The following is a 25,404-nucleotide window of genomic DNA, read 5'->3' as shown; positions in this document are numbered from 1 at the left end:
TCAAACCTGCAGCTGACCTGGGGTGCCACCACAGCCCTAAGAGCTCAGTCACAAGACAGTACTGTCATTCTGTGAAAAAGGAATTTTTACTCTCCAGACTGATTTACTGGAGTAAGAGAGAGAAGTGATAGGAGTGTTCCCATCACAAGGTGTTTCGCATCAGTTAGGGTTTCATCCTTTCTTACTTCATTCAGTGTGGTGCAAGGTTAAAATGAAGTAGCATGAAATATTTTTAGCAGCTTGGATTTTCAGGTGAGGAACACATGCTACACACAGTTAAAATGGAACACCAAGAGAATTAAGTACTTAGAGAAGAGTGGAGGTCGTGGGGAAACAGCAGCTTTCAAGGAAAAGGAGGGAGCCAGCATGAAAAATGCACAGCCTGAGGACAGATCAGCGTTCTTGACAGGCTTTTTATCATTTGAAAAGATGACAGCAATCAGGAAAAAAAAAAATGAAAAAGAAAACAAAACAAAGCTCATGATAAAGCAGAAAAACATCTCCCCTGATATCCAGGTAATGACAGAAACACACTGCCACATGAAAGTAGTATCAAAGATGAACTAGATGTTTCTTTTTAGGTGACTAACAGGACACAAATTCTTCAGACAGACTTTTCTCCATAGTCAAGAGTGGTATAATTCCAGAGCCAGTTCCTTCTCACTCCAAACTGACAGAGCCAGGAAATCCAAGGGCACTATCAATGTACACCACCAAAGTACATCAGAACAAATGCCAGCAACCACTCAGCAAATGAGGAAGCACATTATGAAACATTCCCCCAAACCCATGTGTGAAGTCCTCTGTGAAACTAGGGCCTAGATACTCCTAAGAATATATTATATATATATATCTATATATATATATACATCAGAGACAAACATCCTCCCCCCAGACCGGAACAGGAAAATAATGGCTGCTGACCAACCTGAATTTGGACCTCAGTATCAAAACAACCCCTTTACTTCCTCTGTGACAGGGTCAAGATCAATATCATAGAAGCATGGTCTTGTAGGCAGTCCTGGCATAGTGCTCATCTGTGGAAACAAAGAAATTAAGTTACAATCCTGTATCTGTACAGAGGTAGATCGCACTACCCACATAAAACTCAGATTAAATGGTGAGATTGTTCACTGTGGATTCAACTACAGATGTGAACTTCACATTTTTTGTTTTGGTTTAAAATGCCAAACTCTGTACTTCTTCAACTCATTTTTAAGTGTATGCTTCTAAAAGACATGAAAGAGAAAATAAAAGCCACAACATGAAGGCTAGTATATTAAAGTAAGCGTAAGACTAAACTCTTTAAGAAAATGAAGACGACACTCTGGGACTTATTTGTTTCTCAGCACATTTGTCTGGAACACACATCAATTTATATATAGTAGGAAATTAATACAGCAAAGAGCAAGGATGTAACTGCTTGAATTCACCTGATTACGTAAATGGCTGAGCTGCAGACCTTTTCAGAACACAGAAGCAGAATTAATTGCAACACTTTCATTACCAATTACTTAATGTGAGGAACAAATTAAAATAGTTCAACTAAACATACATGGCTTGTAGTTGAATGCTAATTTAGTAGTTAGAATCAGTAGGTTGAGATACGAAGCTAAAGCAACCCAATTATCTCAAACTATGTATAATTAAGATCCTGATCTAGCATAAAACACCAGCATCTCTGTATTTTTAAACATGTGAATAATCTCGTGGCCTTAAATTACACAGTTGAATAAAATCCTGCTCACACTACTTATATAATTATTTACAATTGGTGTTTTAGCAGCAATTAAAGACACAGGAGTGACACAGAAATCCTGAAGTGCAGGCCCACCATAGCTTATACCACCTGAGACCAGGGGTACCCCTGCTTCCCACCTCAGCACTCCTACCTTCTCCTTAAGAAGGAGATGTCTGAGTGTAGGTTCAGCAAAATTATTATATTTGTTAATCCTCTTCATCTTCTGTTTCAGCCCCTTTAGCCAGGAGAGGCTTCTATGGCTCCAGTGCCAGCACTGGCACAAGGCAAAGGATGAAACAGTGGGCAGCATCAAGGCAGGACTAGTCTGGATCAATCTGAGCCATTGTGCTTCCCACCCTGCTTCTTCTTGAGATGACAGTTAGATACATGGAATATCTCACTGTGTTTCCACTAATTCAATGCATTCTAAAAATACATTTGGGCTTATGAACTCCATAAACCCATTCAGTATCTTAACCTCAAAGGTGGAGGATGGCCATACTATATTAGGCCCTACATTAATACCCACAGAGATGAAAGACACTGTAATCTTTGGAAACAAGCCTGAAGTTCAGCATTAGCTCATCTGTTTGCTAGCTAAGAGCTTTTATGCATTAAAGGTTCTTTAATAGATTCTAGATTCTGAAGACCAACATAGGGACCTACACTGGGGTAAGTCAGTGGAACAAAATTAAAGTTGTTGGTTAATTTGGCCCCAGAATGTAACTTCCTAGTGTAGCTGTACAGGAACAAATCACACTGGCTGAGTACTGAAACCACTCTTGACACAATAACCTACTGACAGGGACAAACTGAGGTATGTTCTCATGACATGAGCTAAAACCCACTGGAAGGAGGAGGTTTCACCCTTGGGATGATCCACCCCTGGAGCTGGCTCTGACAGTTGTCTTACTGCAAAGCAACCTCCTTCAGCACATCAAACTGATGAAAATACTCCCATTCTTCTGGCCAGAGTTGGTCAGCTGATGAAACAAACCTGCTTGCCATATGACCTGATCACTAGCAGACTGCTGGTCCAGGCAGCACCAGCAGGACAGCGATGAGGCCCCAGCTCTTAGCAGAGGCACATGGCTAAGATGGCCAGCCAGCCAGCTCCTACCACAGTCCTCCTACCAGTTCTAGCAGTGTTTTTCCTGGACAGAGGCAAGCTGAAACAGGCTAATAGGCCTCAAATGAGGGAAAACAAATGATGGCTATCTCAGTTGCTCCAGAGAGCTGTATTTACAGTCCCTTCTCTGGCTGCCGATGTATTCCTTTAAAAGCCAACTGGTTCTGTTGCACATTCAGTGATTCAGTTCATGTCTCCTTCACACTTCAGCTTCATTCTGAATGCTAAGTGTAGCATTTCCATCATGGGAACACAAGTACAAACATCTCTGTGTGCTGCCCTGCTCACCCCTTAACCCTGCTTTCTCCAGGGAGATGTCCTGCCATCTCAGAGCTTAACTTCACCTCTGGGAAGGAGGAAAGTAGTACCACCACAGCCATTGTCCTACTTGAAATCTGAGAAGAAACAATGCAACCTGCTCTTCTGCTGGACTCGGTACATTTCCTCTGTTTTTAAATATAGCCCTTCCTGAGCTTTTGTTATTGCACACAGTAGGATTAAAAGAAAAAACTGTCTGTTTGCATTCACTTAAAACCATTCCACTGATTGTAGGATGTCATTTTATTGGCTGACATTGTCTTGGCATCTTAGTTAAGTACTAAAACACCTTGTCACTATTGTTTATCTGTTGACCACACCAATTGGACTACTACATTATTCAGGTTACTGAATTATTCTCTGCCTCAGACTCAACCCAATTTCTGAATTAACCCTTAACAAGAAAATGCCTCAAAGAGTTATATTTTCTTGGGAGGGGAACGAGTACATTGCAAAAGACACTTTCTAATTTCTCTGTATAAGGCATCTACATCTACACCTACATTTGGAAGTAAACTCCCACATTCCACGTTCCTTTGTTACTATTTTCATTCTTAAATTATTATTTTAAAAAATAAATCTACAAGCTTGGCCAGTCTTCATTTCAATTTCCCTGCACAATAAAAACAAGAGTAAGTTAGTGGAGTTTTTCCTTATTATTGTGTAACAAAAAAATCCTACATATATGCTTGCTGTTTTTTTTTTTTTTCCCTATGAAAAGTCAGAGTGGAGTTACACTACTGTGGAACTGCATACAGTGAAAGTATTGCATCTATAAAATGTGAATATCAAAGCAGTTTATTACCAGATCAGGGAGTACAACTGTTCTCATATTGAAAGTTTAAGTCAACAAATGGGAGTGAGTTCATCTGAATTAGAATTACTGCTGCATGAAATGAAGCACAAGGCAAAAAAACAGAGCGGAAACATTCTGGGACAAATGCCTATGTGAACTGTAGGGTAAAAATAAAACACGTCCTGTGATATTCCCCATTGCCCAGACTTCCAAACAGGCAAAGCCATGCCGATTTATGATTATGTCTCTCCACTCTCATTATCTGGACAGAGAGGCAACAGGCAGTAGAATCTATCCCTTTTTCATTAATTCAAGGTCAACAGCAAGAGATGGCTGGCTGACTGAGAATATTACTACCACTTTTTTCCTCACCAGCACTCCATTTCTTTCTGCATCCAAAAAGCAAGGAAGCAAAAAAGGCTCAGTAGACTGCAAAGCTGAATGAGGCTTCACCTGGCTGGCTTTCCACATGGGTGCAGACTCAAATCAATTCTCTTGCTCTGCTCTGCCTTCCACAGTGCTGAAGGAAGGCAGAGCAGGAAGGCATCAATGTGCTATTTCACAGGCCAGCCGCAGCATGCATCATGACCCAGAAGCATCCATTCCTCTCCCTGTTCAAGTGACTACAGTCTCAGTTTTGTGCATAGGGATGCCAAACTGCCGCTGAAGCAAATGTTGTACCTGCACAGTACCCAGCAGAGTGCTTCTGTGCCTCTAAAGTTTCCTGAGGTAACTACACACACTAAAATTACTTCATTCTTAAATCCAGCAAGAATGAGAAAGAACAGTGAAAGAGAAAACATGCCAAAAGCATAGCTCACTTTGGTAATTAGCAACTGGGTGCAGCACAAAAGAAAACAAACAAAAAAAAATAACCAACAACCAAAACAGAAACATACAGCCACACAGTATCTTGCTGGGCATCTCATATAAAATGTAACTTCTATACACTGTATGGAGATCAGCACAAATCTCCGTTCTAATATAATGCTGTCTTGGCTACAGTTTGATAGCTACTCAACATCATACAATGAGGCTGTAAAGCAAAAACAGGATAAGAAGTAGTGAACAAGACCACATTATCCTGATCATACCACAAACTCAATGTAGGTAGCCAAAATAATCAAAACTCAATTTGACCAAAGCTGTTGTTATTACACTTCCCTTGGGAGAAGGAATATATGAGGCATAAACTTTGTGTGTTAAGACTTTACGGAATTCAGATGAATGTTTTAAGCAGGGAAGACAATAGAAAGTTTTATGAAGAATTCATCCAGCTGCTGCCCAAAACATATCATGAAGGAATTAATAGGAACTTGGTTTTTTGTACCAGAATCAATCATTTTCTTCACAAACTCTGCAAGCTGTCTACACATCCATGAGAACAAATCACCTTCAGAAAGACAATATGAAAAATACAATGCTTATTTCTTATTATGTCACTCTATGTTTTGGAGATAAAAACAGCAAGTCTTACAAGCAGCCATCCTGAAGACCATTTATACTCCTGGAAATGTGCAGCTTGTAGAAAATAAAATATGATTTTAATTCAAAAAACTTGTTATAGGCTATAGTCATTTAGAATAAGCATTTGCAATCTTCCAGCTGTGCTAACATGACTAAACAGAACAAAAAGATGGAGCTTAGAAAAGGAAGGTGCCAGATAATTATAAGGAAGCTATAAGAAAGTGCTGCTCCACATCCTCTCCAGAACATACCTTCAGTCACTGGATGACTCACTAAGCTGAGCGTCATTGGTGTTCCTTTTAAATTACAGTTACATGTTCGCTTGTAATTTCATTTGGCCACCAGGTTCACGTAACAATTACCATCAAGCCCTAAGGCTCTGCCAGCCAAGTTTGCCATAGTCCCAAGAGGAAATATCCGTCTTCACTTCTCTCTTTTTTTTTTTAAATTGAACAAACTCCTATCAGAGGTTGACAAATCCTGCCTTTTATTTTGAGTGTACATACACACGTATGTACATATATGTATTTATTTAAAAAAAATCTTATACAACCTGAGATTACCTTAACAGAGTTAGCACAATGGCATGATTTGCAAAACAGATGTTCTGAGAACTACATCCAACTCATTCCGTGTTTTTTTTCAGCTATAAGACAAGACAGGGCTGATTTGCAGGTACAACATGATTTCTAAGTAGAGAAGAAAAAAGTAACAAAGAACAACAACGAAGTTCCAGAGGAATCTGTACTCACACAAAGTAGGCAAAACAGACTAGAAGATACCAAAAAATCAACAGACAACTTACTGAGTTATCTCTGTTCTGTGGCTTATAGTGTTACATTTGACAAGAAATGCAAGTAATTTTTATTATCTAATTGTAATCTTTTGTTAACTAAGTTAGGATAATGTGCAACCATTTGAAACTTGAAATAGTGCAGAAAACAGATGTTTGTCTGGAGAATCAAGCAGACACATGATTGCAGATAACTTCTCAATAAAATCTGATGGGATGAATTGCACATTCCACACTCCCTCAGTAAGAAACAATACAAGGGGAAACTCAAGAGATTTATAAATAGCACTGTAAACCTACATGCATTGTTTTCGGCACACTAGAATTTGTTGGAATCCTAAGGCGTGGCATGAAGGATCTCCACTTGAGGGTTTCAATAAGGAGCTATTTCAACAGTGGAATTGCCACCAGAAATTTGTTCACCAGTCTTCAAATTAAACTGTCCTGCATGGCACAGAGATGTTCAGTGTGCACCAAACAAGGATGCTAGTGCAGAAAAATCAGGTAGTATATTCCAAATAACTCCAAGATCAAGTGATCAAACTAGCTTGTTCCACAGAACCTGAAAATTTCCCCCTATTTGTCAGGCATCAGAAAGCAGCTAACATTCGGAATTATGGAAGGAAACAATTTAACAGGAAAATGAAGGAAAAGAATAATATGAAGAGAACAGCACTGTTCAGTTTACTTAAAGAAAGATATACAAGATTTACTGAAATTTTAATGAAAATTTTCTGAAGCTGATGATGGCCAGAGGAAGTCGGGAGAGTGAAGCTCATATTTCCTCCTCCGGAAATCTTTAAACAAAAAGGAACCTTGTTGTAAAGTAAAACAGCAATCACCCTTTGAAACTCAGCACATTGACTGCTTTCAAAATGACCAAAATAGTGTTTGAAAAGATGATGATCCTACTCCAACATATGCTATAGCATTCCTTGCTAGAAACATCTTTGTCTCACTGGCATGCTGGATGATATCAGGTGCAGAAGTCCATCTGGCATCAATTTTTCTATTATGATTTTCTCTTACATTCATGTTTGCACATTCTTGGCAATTTTCCTATTTTGTGAAAGTATTTACAACAACAAAATGCACAGACATTGCTCTGCCATCAGCATCTGGATGAAGTTACAGAAGTACCAAATGCTGAGTATGCAATCCTAACCGACCTTGTTGCCAGGTGTTCAAGCAAGGTGGGAGCAGCTTGTGCCCTGTAATGTTCTCAAGAGGATTTCCAGGACCCAATTTAGTCATCTTGTGCAGAAATAGTCTGACTGAAAGCAGTCTCCTGGGCACCATGAAGAAACAAAACACACAACAGTCTACATCTGTCCAGTACAGTTTTTGAGACAGCTGCACAGGGTACATCAGGAATCAGCCAGTACTTGGTTGGCCAAGTTTTTAGCAAATGGGTCCCTGTAATACTGCTGAAACTCAGATGTTGCTGCTAGTGATGCGCTGAGGCACCAAAGACTCAGAAGAGGCATTTCGTTAGTTATTAAATAAAATACTTAGGCACAGATGTAATCTGCGAGAGAATGAGCAGATTTCCTCCCTTAAGTAAAACATTTGTGACTCACATACATGACAGCAGTTTCTCCTAGCAGAGTTGTCTCAACTCAAACATTTTCACCTCAGAGAGTATTAACCAGTATTTGAAACAAAAGAAAATGATCCCCCCGATAACAGCATAATAGTGTAAATATTTTAAGGTTTTCTCAAAAAATGCATCTCTCTGAGGTTGAATGTCAGATAGGCCAAATGTTTGATGTATTATTTGTTTGTACTATTCACAAAGTGGTAGGATGTTCCACAGGCTGTTCAGTGCATTTCTCTGTACCAAGATAATTCAATGGATAAACAGAATGCTGTAAACTGAAAGCTATAAAAACAAACAAACAAACAAAACCAAAACAAATTAACAAAAAAATACCCCCCCTAAAAAAACAAAAAAAAAAAAACAAACTAAAACCCAATCAAACAAGCCACAATAACAACAACAACAAAAAAAACGCCATCAGAGGAGATACAGCTAGAGAGAAAAAAGTATTACAAATACCAGGTAACTCATTCCAGAACACCCCGCACTCAATCCCAGCCCACTCAAAACCTTTTCCAGTCGTAATTGCTCCCTTGGCCAAGGTCTGCATCCTGAATCTCCCTCTCTCCGAGGCTTTTGTTTGAATCCCTGGCAGAAGACTCAAACTCACTGCCTCTTGTACAAAATCACCTCCTCGCTCAGAAGAAATCCTTCTCTCCAGCTCACTCCCAAGGTCAGAGGCTCCCAGAGCTGCTCCTATTCCTGACAAGCAGCCAGCATATCAGACAGTGCTCTGAAGGAATAAATCTAGAGAGTATTTCATGGAGGGATGCTCCTCTCATGTACTGCTGCAGAAACACGAATGTCCAGATCATATGATGTTCAGGGATACACAATCCTCCTTTGTCCAGTGCTTGGGTCTCCCGATGGCCAGGAGGTGATCAAGCTGCACAAGCAACTCAGGTTCTTTCTGCTTGTGGCATTTGGGAACAAGGTCAACCACATCCCAGCAACCTTTCTTTTGCTCAGAGACTGGGCACCCTTCATTTCCTCTGAAACTTCTTTATTTTGGATCAGTTGAGGACCATCATTCAAACCCTGGGAGCAAGCCCCACTTTGTGCTCTTGATCTTCACTTTGCCATTTTGTTTAGAAGGTTCCTAACTTTCACAGATGACTTCCTGTGCAAGTCTGACATGCTGACACAGGAAAATACAGGGTTTAACTGTAGCCTACCAACTGAAGATGGTGATACCAAGAGACAATGCAAAGCAAGAATGAGCTCTGCACACAACAAACTTTACCCTTCCCAGTTAAGTCATACTAAGGAAGAACATCAGTCAGAAGTGTATTGTAGATCTTTTGCAGTATCTAACATTCGGTACTACGTATCCTCCAAAATCATAGCAGAATGCAAAGAGATTCTTCTTGGAAAAAAGAAGAATGAACTAGCAATTTTTGCCCTGCAGTTGGCCACTTGCTATTTTAAGAAGCTTCCAAAATAATGCTAAGGAAATGAAACTTTGAAGAACCTATGCTGAAGCCCACACTTCTGCTGAAAGACAGAGTATCATACAAATGCTTTGAGAAACACTGATTAAAATACCGTGGATAACGTGATGAAGAAAACATGATCAAGAGTAGCAATGAAACCACATCCAGAATGAGTGCACCCAATTTTCCATTAGTCTTATGTCATTAACTTTAGGTTTAAAAACAGATCTATAATTTCAGTGAGGCACTTGCTACTATGATAAGAAAGGTAAAAACAAACAAACAAACAAAATCTTATTTTCATAATTTTGGGTTTAGTTTCTAGAAGGAAGGAACACACAGGCAGGGCACCAGTGCCTTCAGAACAACTTTCCTGAACTTTCCTACAATAACGGCTGTAAGAAGAAAGTAAAAATAGTAATAATAAAAAAGACAAATGTGCAACGTAGCTCTCTCTTTGTAATAATGATTTTCAAAATTTCTCTAAGGAGATACTAAAACTTGAATTTCCGTTCACTGAACTAACACCATGAGCTAATATGCTGTGATATAGATTTCATTTTCAAAAGAAAACAGAAAAAATTTTGTTAACTGAGAAACTGTTAATCCTACAAATCCTTGTACTCATATCTAATAGGGATTTGTATCTTAATAAAGATAACGCTTTTCAAGTACTTTAAAACAAATGCAATACACCTGGGAAATACATGAAATAAAACCACCATTTTAAAAGGTGAGTGAGATAAAAGACAGAAAAGGTTAAATGTTTTGCCAAAAGTTAGAGAAGGAGCTGAGGTGATGCCAGGAGAATGGAACTTGATGAAAGCAAATCTGATTCTCATCTTGATCTCATATAACCAAAACTCAAAAATTACTATGCCAAATACTTACTCTCCATGAAATATCTCCATTATAATTATGAAATCTTTGCATCAGTATTTTCAATGAAATAAAAATTCTTCTATTTCTCACACTTTGCCCTGAAGTACTCAGTATGAACTTGCAATTTTTCATCAGATTTCTCCAATAAAACAAAGGATAGTAACGTAATTACATAAGTAATAAAAATATTGTTAGTAAAATCAACCATATTTGGAAATGCATCTTTATTAGTCTGAAAAACAAACCAACCCCCAAACATGTCTTGCGGCGGGCATGAAGTATTATTCCCAAATCAGTATGTGAAAGGACAGAGAATGACTGGGTAGTAATAAATTTCTGCAGCCTACATGGAATGAGTTAACAGAACTCTCTTGCCTAACATCTAGTGGAGGATGATCTATGAGAACATTTTCTTGAGCATTTGAAAACGCATAGAAAACACACCATCAAAGAAGTGAGAGTCCATTTGTGTATACACAGGGTAAATCATAAAAAATCTAAAATAAAATGATAACACGGAAATTAAAAACAAGTGGGAATATCATCTCTGTGATGCCAAAGTGAACACAGAGGCACACAAGGCCATAAGCTTTATTTACTCTCACGGTATAGCCCCCAGGCTGCTCCTAATCAAAACAAGGCCAGCTAGTAATGAACTCTTATTCTTGGCAGAGAAACTCTTCACAGTCAATGCAGCCAGCACATCCACCAGCACTCAGCTCTCCTCATCCTTCCCAATGCCCCACAGTGGTGGCTGCAGAGCAGCGATGCCCAGCAGCATGCAAATGCCCACCCACTTAGGCATAGTCCTTGGTGAGCTGTTGTGGTTTATTAGTGGGAAAACTCTGCTTTATCTTTGCCTTAATACTGTCTGGACAGATTACCTGCAAAGCCTCTGGTTTTGATGTTTGTTCACTGTCAATGTCAAACATCGATGCTCTTTACTACAGACAGGATCAGGGCTACACTGTTCACTGGGATTGTGCAAGGTCTCTGATGGGTAAATCTGACATGCACTCTACCAACAGTATGACATCTCTCTCTAGCACATACAAAAATGATTTTACTCCTCTGTGCTCTTGCTGCTTTGCTGTAGCTGGGTGCTCATACCTGCCCCATGCAGACTTTCCCAGCCACTACTAGGAAACACAGGAATGGGAAAAAGCCATCAAAGGCTGAGGAAAGTGAGAAATATCTGTATCTTCTTTGCTGCATTTGTTAGTGAAGCATCATCTTTTATATTCATTTGATCTAGTCTAGCAAAATCTCCCAGTGCATTATAGTTGCACAGAGCAGCAGTATGCCGTGCATGCACAGAACCTCAGAGAGCTATTAGTACAGAAGTTACACTCTTTAAATCAACTAAAGGCAGGCAGGGAACATGCTTTATCAGACCAGAGCAGTGTGTATCTCCCAGGCTTTTGTCTCTGATAGAGGCTGTGCCAGATGATTTTAAAGAGAAAAGCAAAAGCTACAGAAACTTGACAAAGCAACAGTGGGAGCTGGTACCAGGAATGCTCAAACCCTGGAACATCATGCTCAGTGCTTTCTCCAAATTACTTACTTGTATTAATTACAGCTCTGCATATTGTTGATGGCTATATCCTTTTATAAATCTTGTTAAATTCTTGGCCTTAGTGACTTTTCCCGTGTTAACGACTTCCACATTTTAATCACATGAGAGAAAGTATTTCCTTCTTTTATAGAGGTATTAATACACATGCCTGGCAACTTCTCCTCACACAATCACAGAAATACTTCAAAGGAAAAATGGTTCCCAGGCAGTAAGAACACAGCTTTAGATAACCTCTACAGCCTCTGTAACAGCAAAGAGATACAATACAGGTATACGTACATGTCTGTGAAACACATAAGACATCAGATGTAAATCAAATGTGAACACAGCAACTTAACAGTTCTGGGCTTTATCATTATTTCAAGCATTAGAAACAAGTTAATATGTCAAGAGTCCTAAAACTTTTTCCGTGTTAAAGACTGAGAATGATCTGAAAAGTTTTAATTAACAGAGAGGGAAAAAAAAAGCCAAAGTGCTTACAAATACAAACCTGTTACTAAACCAATATGGGAATAACAGTTGAGGTCAGATAATAGCAATTAGCTTTGAGCACACATTTCAAATTAGCAAGCCTATAAAAAATACCTCACATCACACTCTGTGCAACTCAGTATTTAAGACCAACTTCAATACCCTGTTTTCATAAGAAAATACCTAAACATTTACAGATTGCTGTATTACCATCTCTATAATATTCTTCTGCTTGTCTGGCTCCTTACCCACAAATTAAAATTTTAGCTGAAATAGATGTTTCCCTTGAATTTCCATTTTATGAGATCCAGGCTAAAATACAGAAGTAGTTTGGATTGCATAAGCCTAACAAATAAGATTTTGTAAGTTTCCTCTTTCTCAAATCTGGCATTGCTTCTCCAGCTATGCAGTAACTTCAGAGTTTCTGCAAGCCAGCTGGAGTAGCTGCAGTGCCACATGACGAAGAATCTTTACTTTCTGATGTATCTTCTGGGATTAGTGGGGAAGGCAAAAAGCCTGGCAGAATGCTGAAAAAGTCAGCACAGGTCAGGAAGTCATTTCTGGGAGCAGCTGTCTGCTCTAATTGCTTTTACAGATGAATGCTGTATAGGGTAAAGCTGGCATCTAGTAGGTGCTGCAGAGAGATCCATTATACCCTCATTAAGTCTATTATTAAAAAGGAAAGATTCTGTGAGAGAGAAGGGAAACTGACAACATATGCAAGGGACGTCCAGGCAACCCAGGAGCTGCTCTGTGACATCCCAGTTACTTGTTTCCTCTCATTTCAGTTTGACTCCTGCATAGATCATTCAGACTTACAGTCCCTCTGCTACCCAAGTACCGCAGTCCCTTCCCAGCCAGCTTCTACACAACTGCATTTTTGCTGGAGTGGTATAGGCACCTGGAAAGTATCAGAGGCCTACCTACAAAACACCACATAGCAAGCTCTAAGTGCTGGGAGCTGATGCACGAGCAGATCACACATCCCTGCACTCTGGGCACCACCGTCCCACAGAGCAGCAGGGCAGCCACACTTCAGTAACATGACTTTCATCTGCAGACACGAGTCTGTCAGAATCCTAAATCTTGCACTGCATTACCTTTGGGCCTGATATTAAATACGCGTCTGGAAAGAATAAAAGGGCAGTCAATTGTTTTGAATTGGGGAAAAGGCAAGAATTTTTCTTACTCAAGTGTCAGAAAATATTAATGTAACTTTGTACTTTATAAAGTGGAAGGACTCCAAAACCAGCCAGTGCTCCATGTACCTGCAGTGATAAGCAGAAGAATGTTTAGCTAGGATACAGTCCTATTAAAAAAAAGTCTGCCTTGTAAATCACTTTCCCATCTGGGACAGTACTGCAAGCCCTGCAGGAGAACACCAGCAGTGAGCTGTAATGCCAAAATTTCCTCTGCAGTATGTATTTGGTTCTGAATCCAGTCCAGAGAAAACACCAGGCGGCATCAAAACAGAAGCTTTTAATTACCCTATAAAATGAAGATGACTTTATCCCCTTCAAACTGAGCATTTATGAACACATCCCTGGAAAACGGTACCCCATGCAACCACTAGGCACAGCATTGCAGTTAGCTGGGATTCACCTTGCATATGGTTTGTTGTTTTTCTTAAAACTGAACTGGAGATTATGTTGAAAGGCCTATAAGAAAGCACATTTCTGGATCACCATGGCTTTTATATCCAGGAAAAAAATTCAGAACATATATTTAATTAAATGGTCCATTAGATATAACTAAAGGAAAGAAAAAGTTACTATTTCTGTTCCTAAGATCACCTTAAAGCATATCAACTGTTTTCTATTTGCATGGCACACTGAGGCTTGGCTAACACTTCAGAGTGGATTTGGGTTAGCCAGAGAAAACCCCCTTTATCATGCAATAAGAATGCTCACAGTTAGATGTACTAGAACTGCCATTCTGCTTTTACTTTATGTCATTTCAGCATGACACACGTGAATGCGTATGGAGAGCATTTGTGTACATGTTCACCAATTTTCCCAATTCCTCCATTCCTTTTTTTTTTTTTTTTTTTTGACTAGGGAGCAAAGAGGGTGTCCCAATGTTGCCCATTTTGTATAGCACATGTAAAACATCAGGAAAAAGGGAAATAAATTTGAAATGATTGTTGAAAAAAATGATTGGTGAAAAAATCTGTTCTTATGACAGATTTCTGCCCGCAGCATGGGTGCTTGTGCAGGTGGCCTTTCTCAACTAGCACAAGGCACAAGTTTGCCTCTTTTCCTCTCCTTCACTTCCTCTTAGACCACTTCAGTAAGCTTCAGTATTGCTCTATCTTTACCTCTCTTACATATTAATCTCTTACAGAGTACGTGTCCCTGTTCACCAGCAGGAGAATATTTGAAGTAATGCATCTATTTGTATAGCAATGCCAGACATTCCTCCTATGCTCTTCCTGTGCTGTGCCTGTAATTGTATCTGTCTTTCAAAAATTCAATCAAGGAGCAGTTAATGAAAATCAATTAAATTAGTCTTTTGACAACACAGACCAGCACCACTCAGATGACATACTTCAAGTTCCTGATGGAGAAATGAGAAGGAAGCAGCAAATGCTGGTAAGTCTCCTCTGCATCCCTCAAAATGCTGGTGAAGGAGGCCTTAAGAATGATTGTTGCAAATGGAGTGCAGTGTGAAACAACTGTTGATTTCCAAATGAGACAAGGGGGAAGCTAAATAATTTAGAAAAAAAAAAAAAAAAAAAAAGTACAACACTGCAAGAGGGGATTAACTCTTGTACAATCCAGAGAGTTTTGTTTTCTATAGAAGATGTGAAAATCTTCAAACAACATAGTGTGCATTGATGCAACTTTTGTATTTGATTCTATGCAGCACACACAATATATCAGGGTGGGAGGAAAGAGAAGAGAGGAGATGGGGGGAAGGAAGGATGAAAAATATCCTAATGACCAGGAAGGTACCCATTACAAAATATGACAAATTTATTTGCCAAGTCAAAATGAATTTGTAAACATGTAAAAAAAATTTCTCCCCATGAACATTCACCAGTTTTCTATTTTTGTAGTCAAAACATTTATTTTCTTGACAACATAAAGAAGTAGCAAATGTTTCTAAAATCTGATTTGAATGCCTTAATTTATCCTGAGAATACAGATCCAGAAATGAGACATCCTTAATTGTCCCTGTTGCTACTAGCTGTGTGGGTAGACAGATAGGTAGGCCCACACATGGGTATTTATTCACATGTGCTGAATGTCTGTGAAGTAAAGGTTTTCTCATCAAAAGTAAGCTATTTAAAAACAATTGTGCCGCAATTCAAATTCTATTATTCAAAATTTCCTACATAGTTTTCCCCCTTGTACACATAAATCTTCAATTACAACTGGTTTTATGTGAGATTTTTAGGTTTTGTTGTTTGTTCTATGTGATGTCAGCTATCCGAAGGCAGAGCAGTGAGCAACAAGCTGAGGTGACACAGCTATGTCAAAGAGTTCCCATCACTTCTGGCTTCTCGCGCCTGCTGGCAACAGCACGTGTCGCAGGGCTCATGCATGCTCTAGGTTCTAGTGCTATAAATTGAGCTTGGCAAATAGCTCAAAGCTTTTTCTCTAATATAAAATGCAGCACTTTGTCTGTTAGAAGGAAACATTGGATGAGACTGCAGTTAGCACCACGAATGCTGCACGTGGTCTGCATTTGCACTAGCCTTACAGCAAGGACGTGCCCAACACAGCATTTGGGAAAGGTGGGCTGCCCCTCTGGCCTCTCAAGAAATGAGAAAGGCCTCTTTGCAGAACGAAATGGAAAAAATAAAAAATAAAATAAAATAAAAGACAGCTTTCACGCAGCTCTTATTTGTCAAGCTCTTCATATGGTCTGTACAAACAAGAAGAAATTAATATGGCACGCAAATGTGCCAAACCAATTACAGCAGCTCCTGTTTTTCAGACAAGCGCCGTTTAGCAGTCTGACACCTGGAGTGCCAGCCAAAATCGACGTATCCTTGCTCAGCCAAAGGCAAGAACCATGCCTGGTGCTCTGCAGCACAAGGAGCTCTAGAGTGCTGGGAGCAGGCAGCAAAAACCTCCATAGTGGTTGTTTCAAGACATCGAGAATTTAACAACAGTACCTTACAGTTATGTTGTAAACAACCAATTAACCTGCTCTCAAATATCCTATGATCTAAAGATTCATGAAATAAGATGGTATTCGTGCACTTTGCTATTAGTACTGCACTGTGCTTTACCACAGGAAGTCTCTTACTTCAATGCTTACTTGCTTACTACAATGAAGCAACACCAACTATCAACATTTGATCTGTTTGAGCGAAAAAGATGATTAAGTTACAGAGTAACTTAGTACTACTAAAAACAAGTTACTGAAACAGTTATATACAAAGCAATTGTTATTAAAGTTAGCACTTATTTGACAGCTGTTTTCTCCCTGAACCACTCCAGCTATAAGCAAAGCAACTCATCTGAGCCATAGTCTCACAGTTGCAGCTTGTTGGTTCACTGTGGGTAATCAGCAATAAATGTATATGACCGAGCTCACTGAGGCACTACTGAGATTGTTTGGATCACAATGGAGGAAAATAGCTAACACAAATTTTATAGCTTTCAATAACACTGTGTGTTTCAAAGACCAGTCATATGAAACTAATAACAGCTGATGAAGCTGTTTATATTAAGGAATATCTTTGCCAAAGTGCAGGAAGCTCTATTAACCCAGGAAACAATCATGGGAAAAAAGCCCTCCACTAAAAGTATATTACTACTGAGACAGAAAATAAATGAATTTCATTGCATGATGTGAAAGCAGAAATATCCACACAGTAGAGGCAGAGAGCATGAGCTGCCTTCTGAGCAGCACAGCTCATATTCTGGGGGAAGACCAACAATCCCCAGCTGAACATTGGTCCAGGGCTGCTGCTCTCTTGTTAATTATGTTCCAGTTGACATGGCACAGCTCAGCATAATGGAAGAATACAAAGCACATAAGCAACCTACAGAGTCTTCGGACACAAAAGCTACAGCTACATGTTCAGATGCACAGAGCTTTGAAGATACTTGTATTTTAGAGAAAAGATTTCAGAATTCTCCTTTCAAAACACTGGGGCCTCTCATACTGAGTTATAGTGACATTTTTTTACACAATTTTCCTTCAATTCCAAATTCCAAAGTTATATATATACGTATCAACTATGATCTATTTTTTCCCCATGCAACACTGTATCTTTGTAGCATGGCTTCATAGGCTGCTAAGCAAAGTAAGAACTGAAAACCTAACTTCATTTCCAGACTGAGAGGTCACAAGTAACCAAATTCCAGTAACCACCGCCTTAGAAGAAGATTCTTGACAGCTTTGAAAGCTTTGTGTCAGTGACTTGGGTGCAAATCCAAAATTTGACTTGGCTTTGGAAGCACCCAAACATGGCTATTCCTATGCAGACATCCAGGGCCACTGTCCTTCCCTTGTTCTCCCCATAAAGGCACACATGCCCGCCTGCTTTCTAATATCTTGGACCCCTTCCCAGAGCAGTGTGATATTCCCCTTCCTCCCTTTAAACATGTGACACAGAATCCAGCTGCAACTGCACTGAGATTTGGCCAGAAACACAATGTATCGGTTCCTGGAACTTCCATTTTGACATACAAAGCAGTGTGTTATTGCTGAATAAATACAAGATTATATGATAGAAAAACAACCCACTTCCTCACAAAATATCACAAGCTTTAAAACAATGCTTTAAAATATTCCATAAAGGAGAAGGATGATTATGGGAGTCATAAGGAAGGAAAATGTACTTGGTTTGTGGTGATACGACAGTCAAACAGCCTGAAGATTAAGAACTAAGAAATAAAAAGGTCCATGTAAGGAAAAAACAGTTCAATAATCAGAAGATTTTAAAGGTTTTGCAATATCCAGATGGATCCAGCTGTCCTTAAAAATGATAGGACTTCCTAGCTTTGTTCACCTATACCGACATCTCACCAAATCAAATCTCAGCAAATCCCGCTTGAATTTCACTACACAGAGGTTCCATGGAAAATACTGCAGCTCTGGAGCTGCCAGAGGACATCTTCCTCACTCTCAATGTCAGTGATATCCCCCACACAAACATTGCCAAAAGGTTCACTTCTAGACTGTGCTGTGCAATTCCTTCAATTGGCAGCTGTTTCCTTCACTGTCATTTCAGCCCATCCCAAGAGAAAAAAACACATACTTTTCCCAACTCAATTGTCCCACAGCACTCACTATCAGCTCAGCAACAGCAGTATGTGCACAGCTGTGTAACATCTGGCATACAGGTGTACGGAACTGCATTTGCTTGCTGCCTGGCTAGTCAGCACACATTCTTTGGAGGGATAACAGTTATCTTGTAGAAAGACAGTGCTGTTCTGCTCACTGCTCTTACTTGCATTTATCTTCAGTGGTGTAATCTCCAGACAGTAAGGTAGAAATGTAAATGCCATGCTCAGTTATTAAGAAAAAAACTCCTATGGGAGACAAGCACAGTCCTTCACTCTAGTACTGATAAGCTAGCTTGAATTCTGATCTATTACTAAGGAGGAAGTGGGTGGGGCTGCAATGCATGCTCTAAATAAATTGTCCTGCGTGGTTTGAAATGGAGCTGGAGCAATTACTTTCGTTCACCAGCTGGAGCTTACAAACTAATGCCAGAAGCACTGCAAACATTAGTCTTAAACATAGCACCAAAGGCAGACTAAACACAGGGTTCCACAAAAGAAATAAGGCTGGTATAAAAGCAAAGGTTGCATTTAAAAGGCAGTCAAATCTTACAATGAGTATGTGAGAAAACTGTAAGATATTAAATATTAGGAAAGAAAAAACAAGGAAAAAAATATCCAGGTCATATTTACCAAAAGGCCTTGCTTCAGCAAAACAGCTAATTCTAAACACTAAAATAGTCTAAGATGGATCTACACAACAAATATGAGGATGTAACTCACGTCCAAGAAGTACTGGGCACATAAGCATACATGTGTGAGCTTCAATAAAAACAGGTGCAGATGCAGCTACTAGAATGTGACAGGACAGATTTCAGCAGAAACTAACAAGCCATGTGCATACACAGAAGCTTGCACTGCAATTTGCTAGTTGCATCTTTATTACCACCAGCACCTGAGCACATGCTAGCTTACTCACAGTATAGACATCCTAGATTTCTGCACATATATCAGCAATGGACACTGCTTTATGCCAGTTTGTCCCCGGTAACCCATGACAGCCACTTGTTAGTAGAGAAGATACCAGTGGCACTGTGACTCATGCCACCTGAAGCAAGTTCTCAAACAGCAATCAATGATGGCTTGGTCTGTAAGACAAGCCAACATGACAATTCAGCTTGTGAACTCAATCTGTGTATCACTGCAAAATGCTGAATTTTCCTCTGCTGTCCTCTTCCCATTAAAAAGAGCACACTATTTAGCAATACAGTACCCATGCTCAAAATGGAGGCAGTACACTAGAAAAATAACAAATGTGTAACAAATGCTGAAACCGGGGAAACTCATCAGTGTTTTTCAGCCACTGACACACACAACAAAACATTTGCTTTTTTCCTTCTATGTTAACTTTCTTCAGAAGGAATACCCACAAAAAGAAAAGGTTCATCACTTTACATTCCTCCATCTCTCAAAAACCTTCCTTTCCTGAAATGAAATTGAACACGAGTAATGTTAAATGGATAGCCATGAAGGCACAAAACAGTTATCTCAGGAGGAGGGGCAAGTGCAGAAGAGCTTTGTTGCTTCCAAAGGACTGACATACTGTGGAAGCTCACTATAGATCAGCAAATGTTCCTTTGATGAGATAAACTTGAAGTTGTATACACATTCAGGTCAGGGGCTTTCTAATATCTTCACACTGGCGGCATCTGCTAGTTAGCATGACAGAAGCTAAATGGAAGGGATGTGCTAATCTTGACAGTGCATTTAAGGAAATGTTTTTCAATCAATACAACAAGCTTCAACATCTCAAAGGATTGCAAGGCTCAGGTTGTGCCCTCCTTCAAATCATATCCCAGGCAGCACACAATGTTGCTTCCAGCACCAGCCTGAGATCCAAGAAACATGCATCATCTCCCAGTTCTTGTTTGTGATGGACAGTTTCCCCCTCATCTGCAGCAGGGGATCATATCTTTCTTGCATTTCCTCTTTCAAGGAAGTTAGGGATGAAAAGCACTATGTATGACATGGCACATTAAAGCAAACAAACGTAGGTTGCTCTGAAAGTAATACCTCCTACTTATTTCCATGGAAACTACAACAGATACAAAGAGCACAATAACATCATTTGGTGGAGCAAGTTCTCAGCTACAAAAAGTATTTGTCAACATAGTCACCATGAATAGTTATGCATTTTTTGCCAGAGATGAACAAGAGCCTGCATGTCATGCTCACAAGCATTTGCATCAGCAGAGGTGACCCACTGTCGCTGCTATCACTGCTTGAAAAACATCACACACTGCACCTCACTGTGCTCATATCCATTGTTTGGTTTCCATAGATGTTCAGCAAGAGTCAATGAATGTCAATGGGTGCCATCATCTCAACGGGTGGGCATGGAGGAATTCAGTGATATGCCTTTGTTTCATACACACTTCCACATATGATGCCATTCTATTAGACTGCCCCTCTGTTGCCATCTGTCACACAGTAACAACATGCAATGGAATATTGTCGAGAAAGTTTAACCTCTACTGCCGTATCACCAACATCCACCTCTGATGTTGTGGGCCAACATAATAAAGTAGGAAACATTACTTTTGGACCTGCCCCCTTACATCAAATGGGAAGGATGACATTGCAAATTGATTGTGAATAGCACATTTGGGAGTTGCTGAAGATATCCATAGCACAGTAAACATCAACTGCTTACCATCTTACTTTTCTGTCTGCTGACAGCAGATATCAATTAATGCACAACTTCCTCAAAACACTTTTCCAATACTTTATATAAAGCCATATGAAATAATCTGTGATTTAAATTAAATAAAGTAAAAAAAGCCCAACCTGGTCCCTTTACTGCAAGGTTATTTATGATGTACCTTATTTATATTTCATGAATGCCTGAAGGCATAAATAGGCACACTAAGAAGTCAACAAGCACTTTTACAATTAGGTAATTGAGTTTGCAGATTTCAGTAAATATCCAGTTTCTGGCTATTAAGTAAATGCATTATTTAGATGAGAATTTTAATCCAAAGAGAATGAAAAACTGAAGAATGGCTAAGTACATGCATGCCATTCAGTGATTGCAAAAAATTATTTCAACAGAGAAATGAGGTATTTTTTGGAAAACCATTATCAATTTTGATTGCTGCGGAGGTAGAGCATAATTATTAATTAATAGAGGAATCAAAACATTTACAGTTTAGCAGCTAGAAAAAAACAGCATTAAGAACACGACTTTAAAGATAAGATATAAAATAATACATCATATATAAAATGATATACAAAATGGGTAAGTAACTATGAGCCCCTCTGGTTGATGATCTTAGATGTCTTTTCCAACCTTGATGATTTTGTTTCTAAGACAGACCTCTGAAGGCTGTGAATCCCTGCAACTCTGAGGCCAAAATCCTCCTTGCCGTCAGCTGCCAAAGGATATAAAACAACAGGTCCAAACACAATACAAAGTGCCAAGCAGAGGTAAGGAGATACATCAATGCAAGCTGTACCATCTGAGTATACTTGCCTTGATGCCCGAGTGCTGGAGGCAGCCAGCACAGCTGTGACTTAGTGCTTAGGAGTATGTGGTGATGACAGCCAGAGTGACTGAAAAGGACTTTATTTTAAACACAGTTACCCTACGTTCCTGGTTACCTGTTGCAACTATATTCCATTCATCTTTAAACATTATTTCTTCTCGGAAGGACATACAGGAAAACAGTAGAGGCAGAAGACATGATGTATTAGAGAATGAGCAGGACTGGAGAGCCAAGGGGAAAATCTTTCCTGTGCAAAGAGGGATGGTATCAATGCCACTTGTGAAAAGCAGCCAGCAGGAGCAAAGGAAATACTAGTTAAATCGACAGATGAAAGGCAGATTTCAACAGCACAGTGCACAGAATGCACTCCAAAGACAACTGCTAAAGGGTGGAAATAATGAAGCAGCAGTAATGACATTCTTTCCTTTTAATTAGACCTCTCTGAGGGCTGAGAATGTACGTAATCTCTGATGTGGTACAAGCAATGCACACCCTGGCAGACGCATCTCTGGGAACAATTCTGACATCTGCAAACTAGGTAGAATTTCCACCTCAAAGATTTCCAAGTCTAAATAGCCAAAGCAAAATAGGAAAGGAATGATAAGATCACGAGTTTTCCTCAGATATACATGTTCAGAACAGCAGTAAGGAACTACTTATTAAGAATTCATCACAGCCATCTTAAAACCCATTCTCCATGAAACTAGAAATCAATATGCCACTGAAACAAAAAGTCAGACCGTTTTAATTGTAGTTGATTTTTTATTCCATGGAAATTACATAGATCTGTTAAAAATGTGCCATGAAAATAATATTCTTTAGAGGCAGTGAAAAGGAAGAAATATTTACCCTTGATTTTCTTTTTTCCTTTTTAGGAAATAGTTTTCTTCCATTGTTTGTACAGATTTAAAACAAATTTCAACAGTCCAGTCCTCCTAATTTCTACTGGAATTCTAACTGAACAAGAAATATAAACAGATTTCTCTCATGAAACCCACAAAAAGAGGCTGCACTGAAAAGTAGTCTGTGAAAATTCTAAAGTGCTGACTCAGAACTGCTGATAAGTCCTCTTGTTTTAGTTTTTTCCTTTTTTTAAGCCTTAAGTCTATTTGTCAGATACACACTGCACTTAACTGACCTCAATATTGTGAGATGCTAGCACTTAGCACTGGTTGTTGGCATCAATGCTCAGCACTGCCAATAGTGGTGACCAGTGTTGGCTTGTTGCTCCTATGTGCTTCCATTGAACTCTCTTAGCCCAACTTTCACCAACTTCTCTCGTGCTGGGAATTTTTCTGTTCCTCTCTGAAATCATGCTCATTATTAAAAATCTCACCAGTTTCGTCTTGTAGACATCGTGAAAGACATGAAATAAAAAAAAAGATAGTCCAATATGCTTTTACTTTAAACAAGCACGTTCTTCCTCCATTTTATCTTTACCAACCAAAAATGTATTCAGATCTTTATGAAACTACAACACTCCTTTCAGTTTTGTTTTGTTGGATTACAACAGCAGCTCCTGTGATTGTGTTTGTCACAAGATGTGAACAAAGACGCTACAATTACAACAAATGCACGCTATGTACTTGACAATTTTTCCTCTGAATTCAAAATCAAAAAAATTTTAACAAGTGAAGAGTCTGCAGCTCATTCTGCGGCAAGAGCTAAATGATGTTTCCCAGGGATCCCATCTGGCAGGAATCTAATGCTGCAGACTGCCACAGTTTCTAGAGATTATGCCTGAAATTAATACAAAGTCAGCAACATCAGCCCCATAAACAGTAAGAGAGGATTTGAAGGAGGGCAGAGAGCTGAAGATCAGGAAGAGTTCAGCACTTTGGAGAATCACCTTAGGACAGAAGAGCTGTCAAGCCAGTAGCACTGGGAACACACCTTCCATTCAGTACATTCCCTGGCTTGCTCCCCCCTTGAACGAAGCCAGAAGCCTGCTAACCAACATACCTCCCCACCCTTGGGCCTTCCTGGCAAGCCTGGAAGAACAAAACACGGTGACCCTAATGCAAAAGGATGTAACACTTCATAGCCTGGAAATAAAGCATGGCTTTGAGCGACACAGAGTTGAGGCCAGCAAACCCCTCTGTAGGAGTGCACAGGCACAGGAAAGGGGGTAACTGCACACACACTTTTAGGGTAAGTGTATTCCTACATTTGTGTACAGACACTGTAGGCACAGGGGGACACCTACAGACTTTTAGCAACCACAGGACAATCTACTGGCTTGCTCTTTTTGACCACAAAGAAAAGCACTGCATTTGGATGCATCTCTGTCAGTCCAGAAGAGATCCCCATAAGAGTACATACAAGTTTTTCTTCTTTTATCATTATTATTTTTTTTTAAATATACTACTTCCTCTTGGCTGGATCCCCAAAGTTGTAAGTTACACATTCTATTTTTAATATATGCCATAATCTGGTTTTCCATTTTGTGTCCATAAAATGTGAGGTTTTATGGTGCCAACATTGCTATATTTCCTCCCAACACCTTTAAATAAATAAGACACCCTTAAATTGCAATTTATTTGTGTATATCCTGAGTGAAAATGCAAAACTGTTTCCACTTAAGAGAAAGGAAAGCATTTGCTGATTTCTGCGTGAGCATGATAGGATTTTTTCCGTCCCTTGCCAGCTTTTCTGCTTCTAAAGCTGAACACATTACATTCTTTACATGAAATGTATCAACATTAAGACTGTCTCCAGCAGCCAAAACAGTTCCAAGGGAAAAAGAAAAAAGAGAAAAAAAAAGGAAAAAAGAAAAAAAGTGAAAACTTTTGTCCACTAACATGAAGAGCTGATGGTCATCTATGGGATTATAAGAATTTGTTGTATTGCACAATATAAGTGAATGCAACTAAGGCAAACATCACATGGCTTAAAGCAATAGTTAAATAAACACACACATTTTTAACAGGAGATAAACAACAAAATTATGTTTTGTTTTGTTTTTTTTAAATATAACAGTAGAAATACGCCTTTTTCAGTTTTAGTGACATTTACCAAGAACACCCGATGACCCAACTAAAAGCATCCTTCTAGTAACAAATTCATTCTCACAATTCACATCTCCCTGTATTCGCAAGGAAATTCTTACATCAAACGATGATGGCTCCGTTCACTGCACTCCATCCCCAGTAATAACATTACAAATTAAGACAAACTTTCAAAATGATGGGCAAAAAGCTGTCCTCTAAGCATAAATATATAGAGTTATTCTTCAGCAATTTCATTAAGAAAGAGATCCCATGCAGAATGGCTATTAGTGGCAAAACTGAGTAGGAACTGAACTGAATAGCATATATGTTTCCTCTGCATCACTTACACAGCACATACAAGAGCCTAAACACCCTATCACAGGGCTGGTTTTACATTTTTGTGGACAGTTACAAAGCTGTAAGAAGACAGAAGAGCAGAAGCAGTGTGAAAGCACTGCTCTCAACTGGCACTCGTTCT

General features: G+C 39.3%; 1 protein-coding gene across 1 annotated transcript in view; it reads right to left on the bottom strand.

The window, feature by feature from the left end:
• The window catches only part of MTHFD1L (methylenetetrahydrofolate dehydrogenase (NADP+ dependent) 1 like), a 139,218-nt gene that overhangs the window by 5,700 nt on the left and 108,114 nt on the right, over positions 1–25,404 (bottom strand). Inside the window, exon 27 of the mRNA XM_031611998.2 lies at positions 929–1,037. Coding sequence (XP_031467858.2) covers positions 948–1,037 — 90 coding nt within the window. The 3' untranslated portion in view covers positions 929–947. The remainder of the gene's footprint in view (positions 1–928; positions 1,038–25,404) is intronic.

This window comes from Phasianus colchicus, chromosome 2, assembly GCF_987193195.1.
Source record: "Phasianus colchicus chromosome 2, bPhaCol1.hap1.1, whole genome shotgun sequence".
Classification (NCBI taxonomy): Eukaryota; Metazoa; Chordata; class Aves; order Galliformes; family Phasianidae; genus Phasianus; species Phasianus colchicus.
This window is presented reverse-complemented; position numbering and strand designations above follow the sequence as displayed.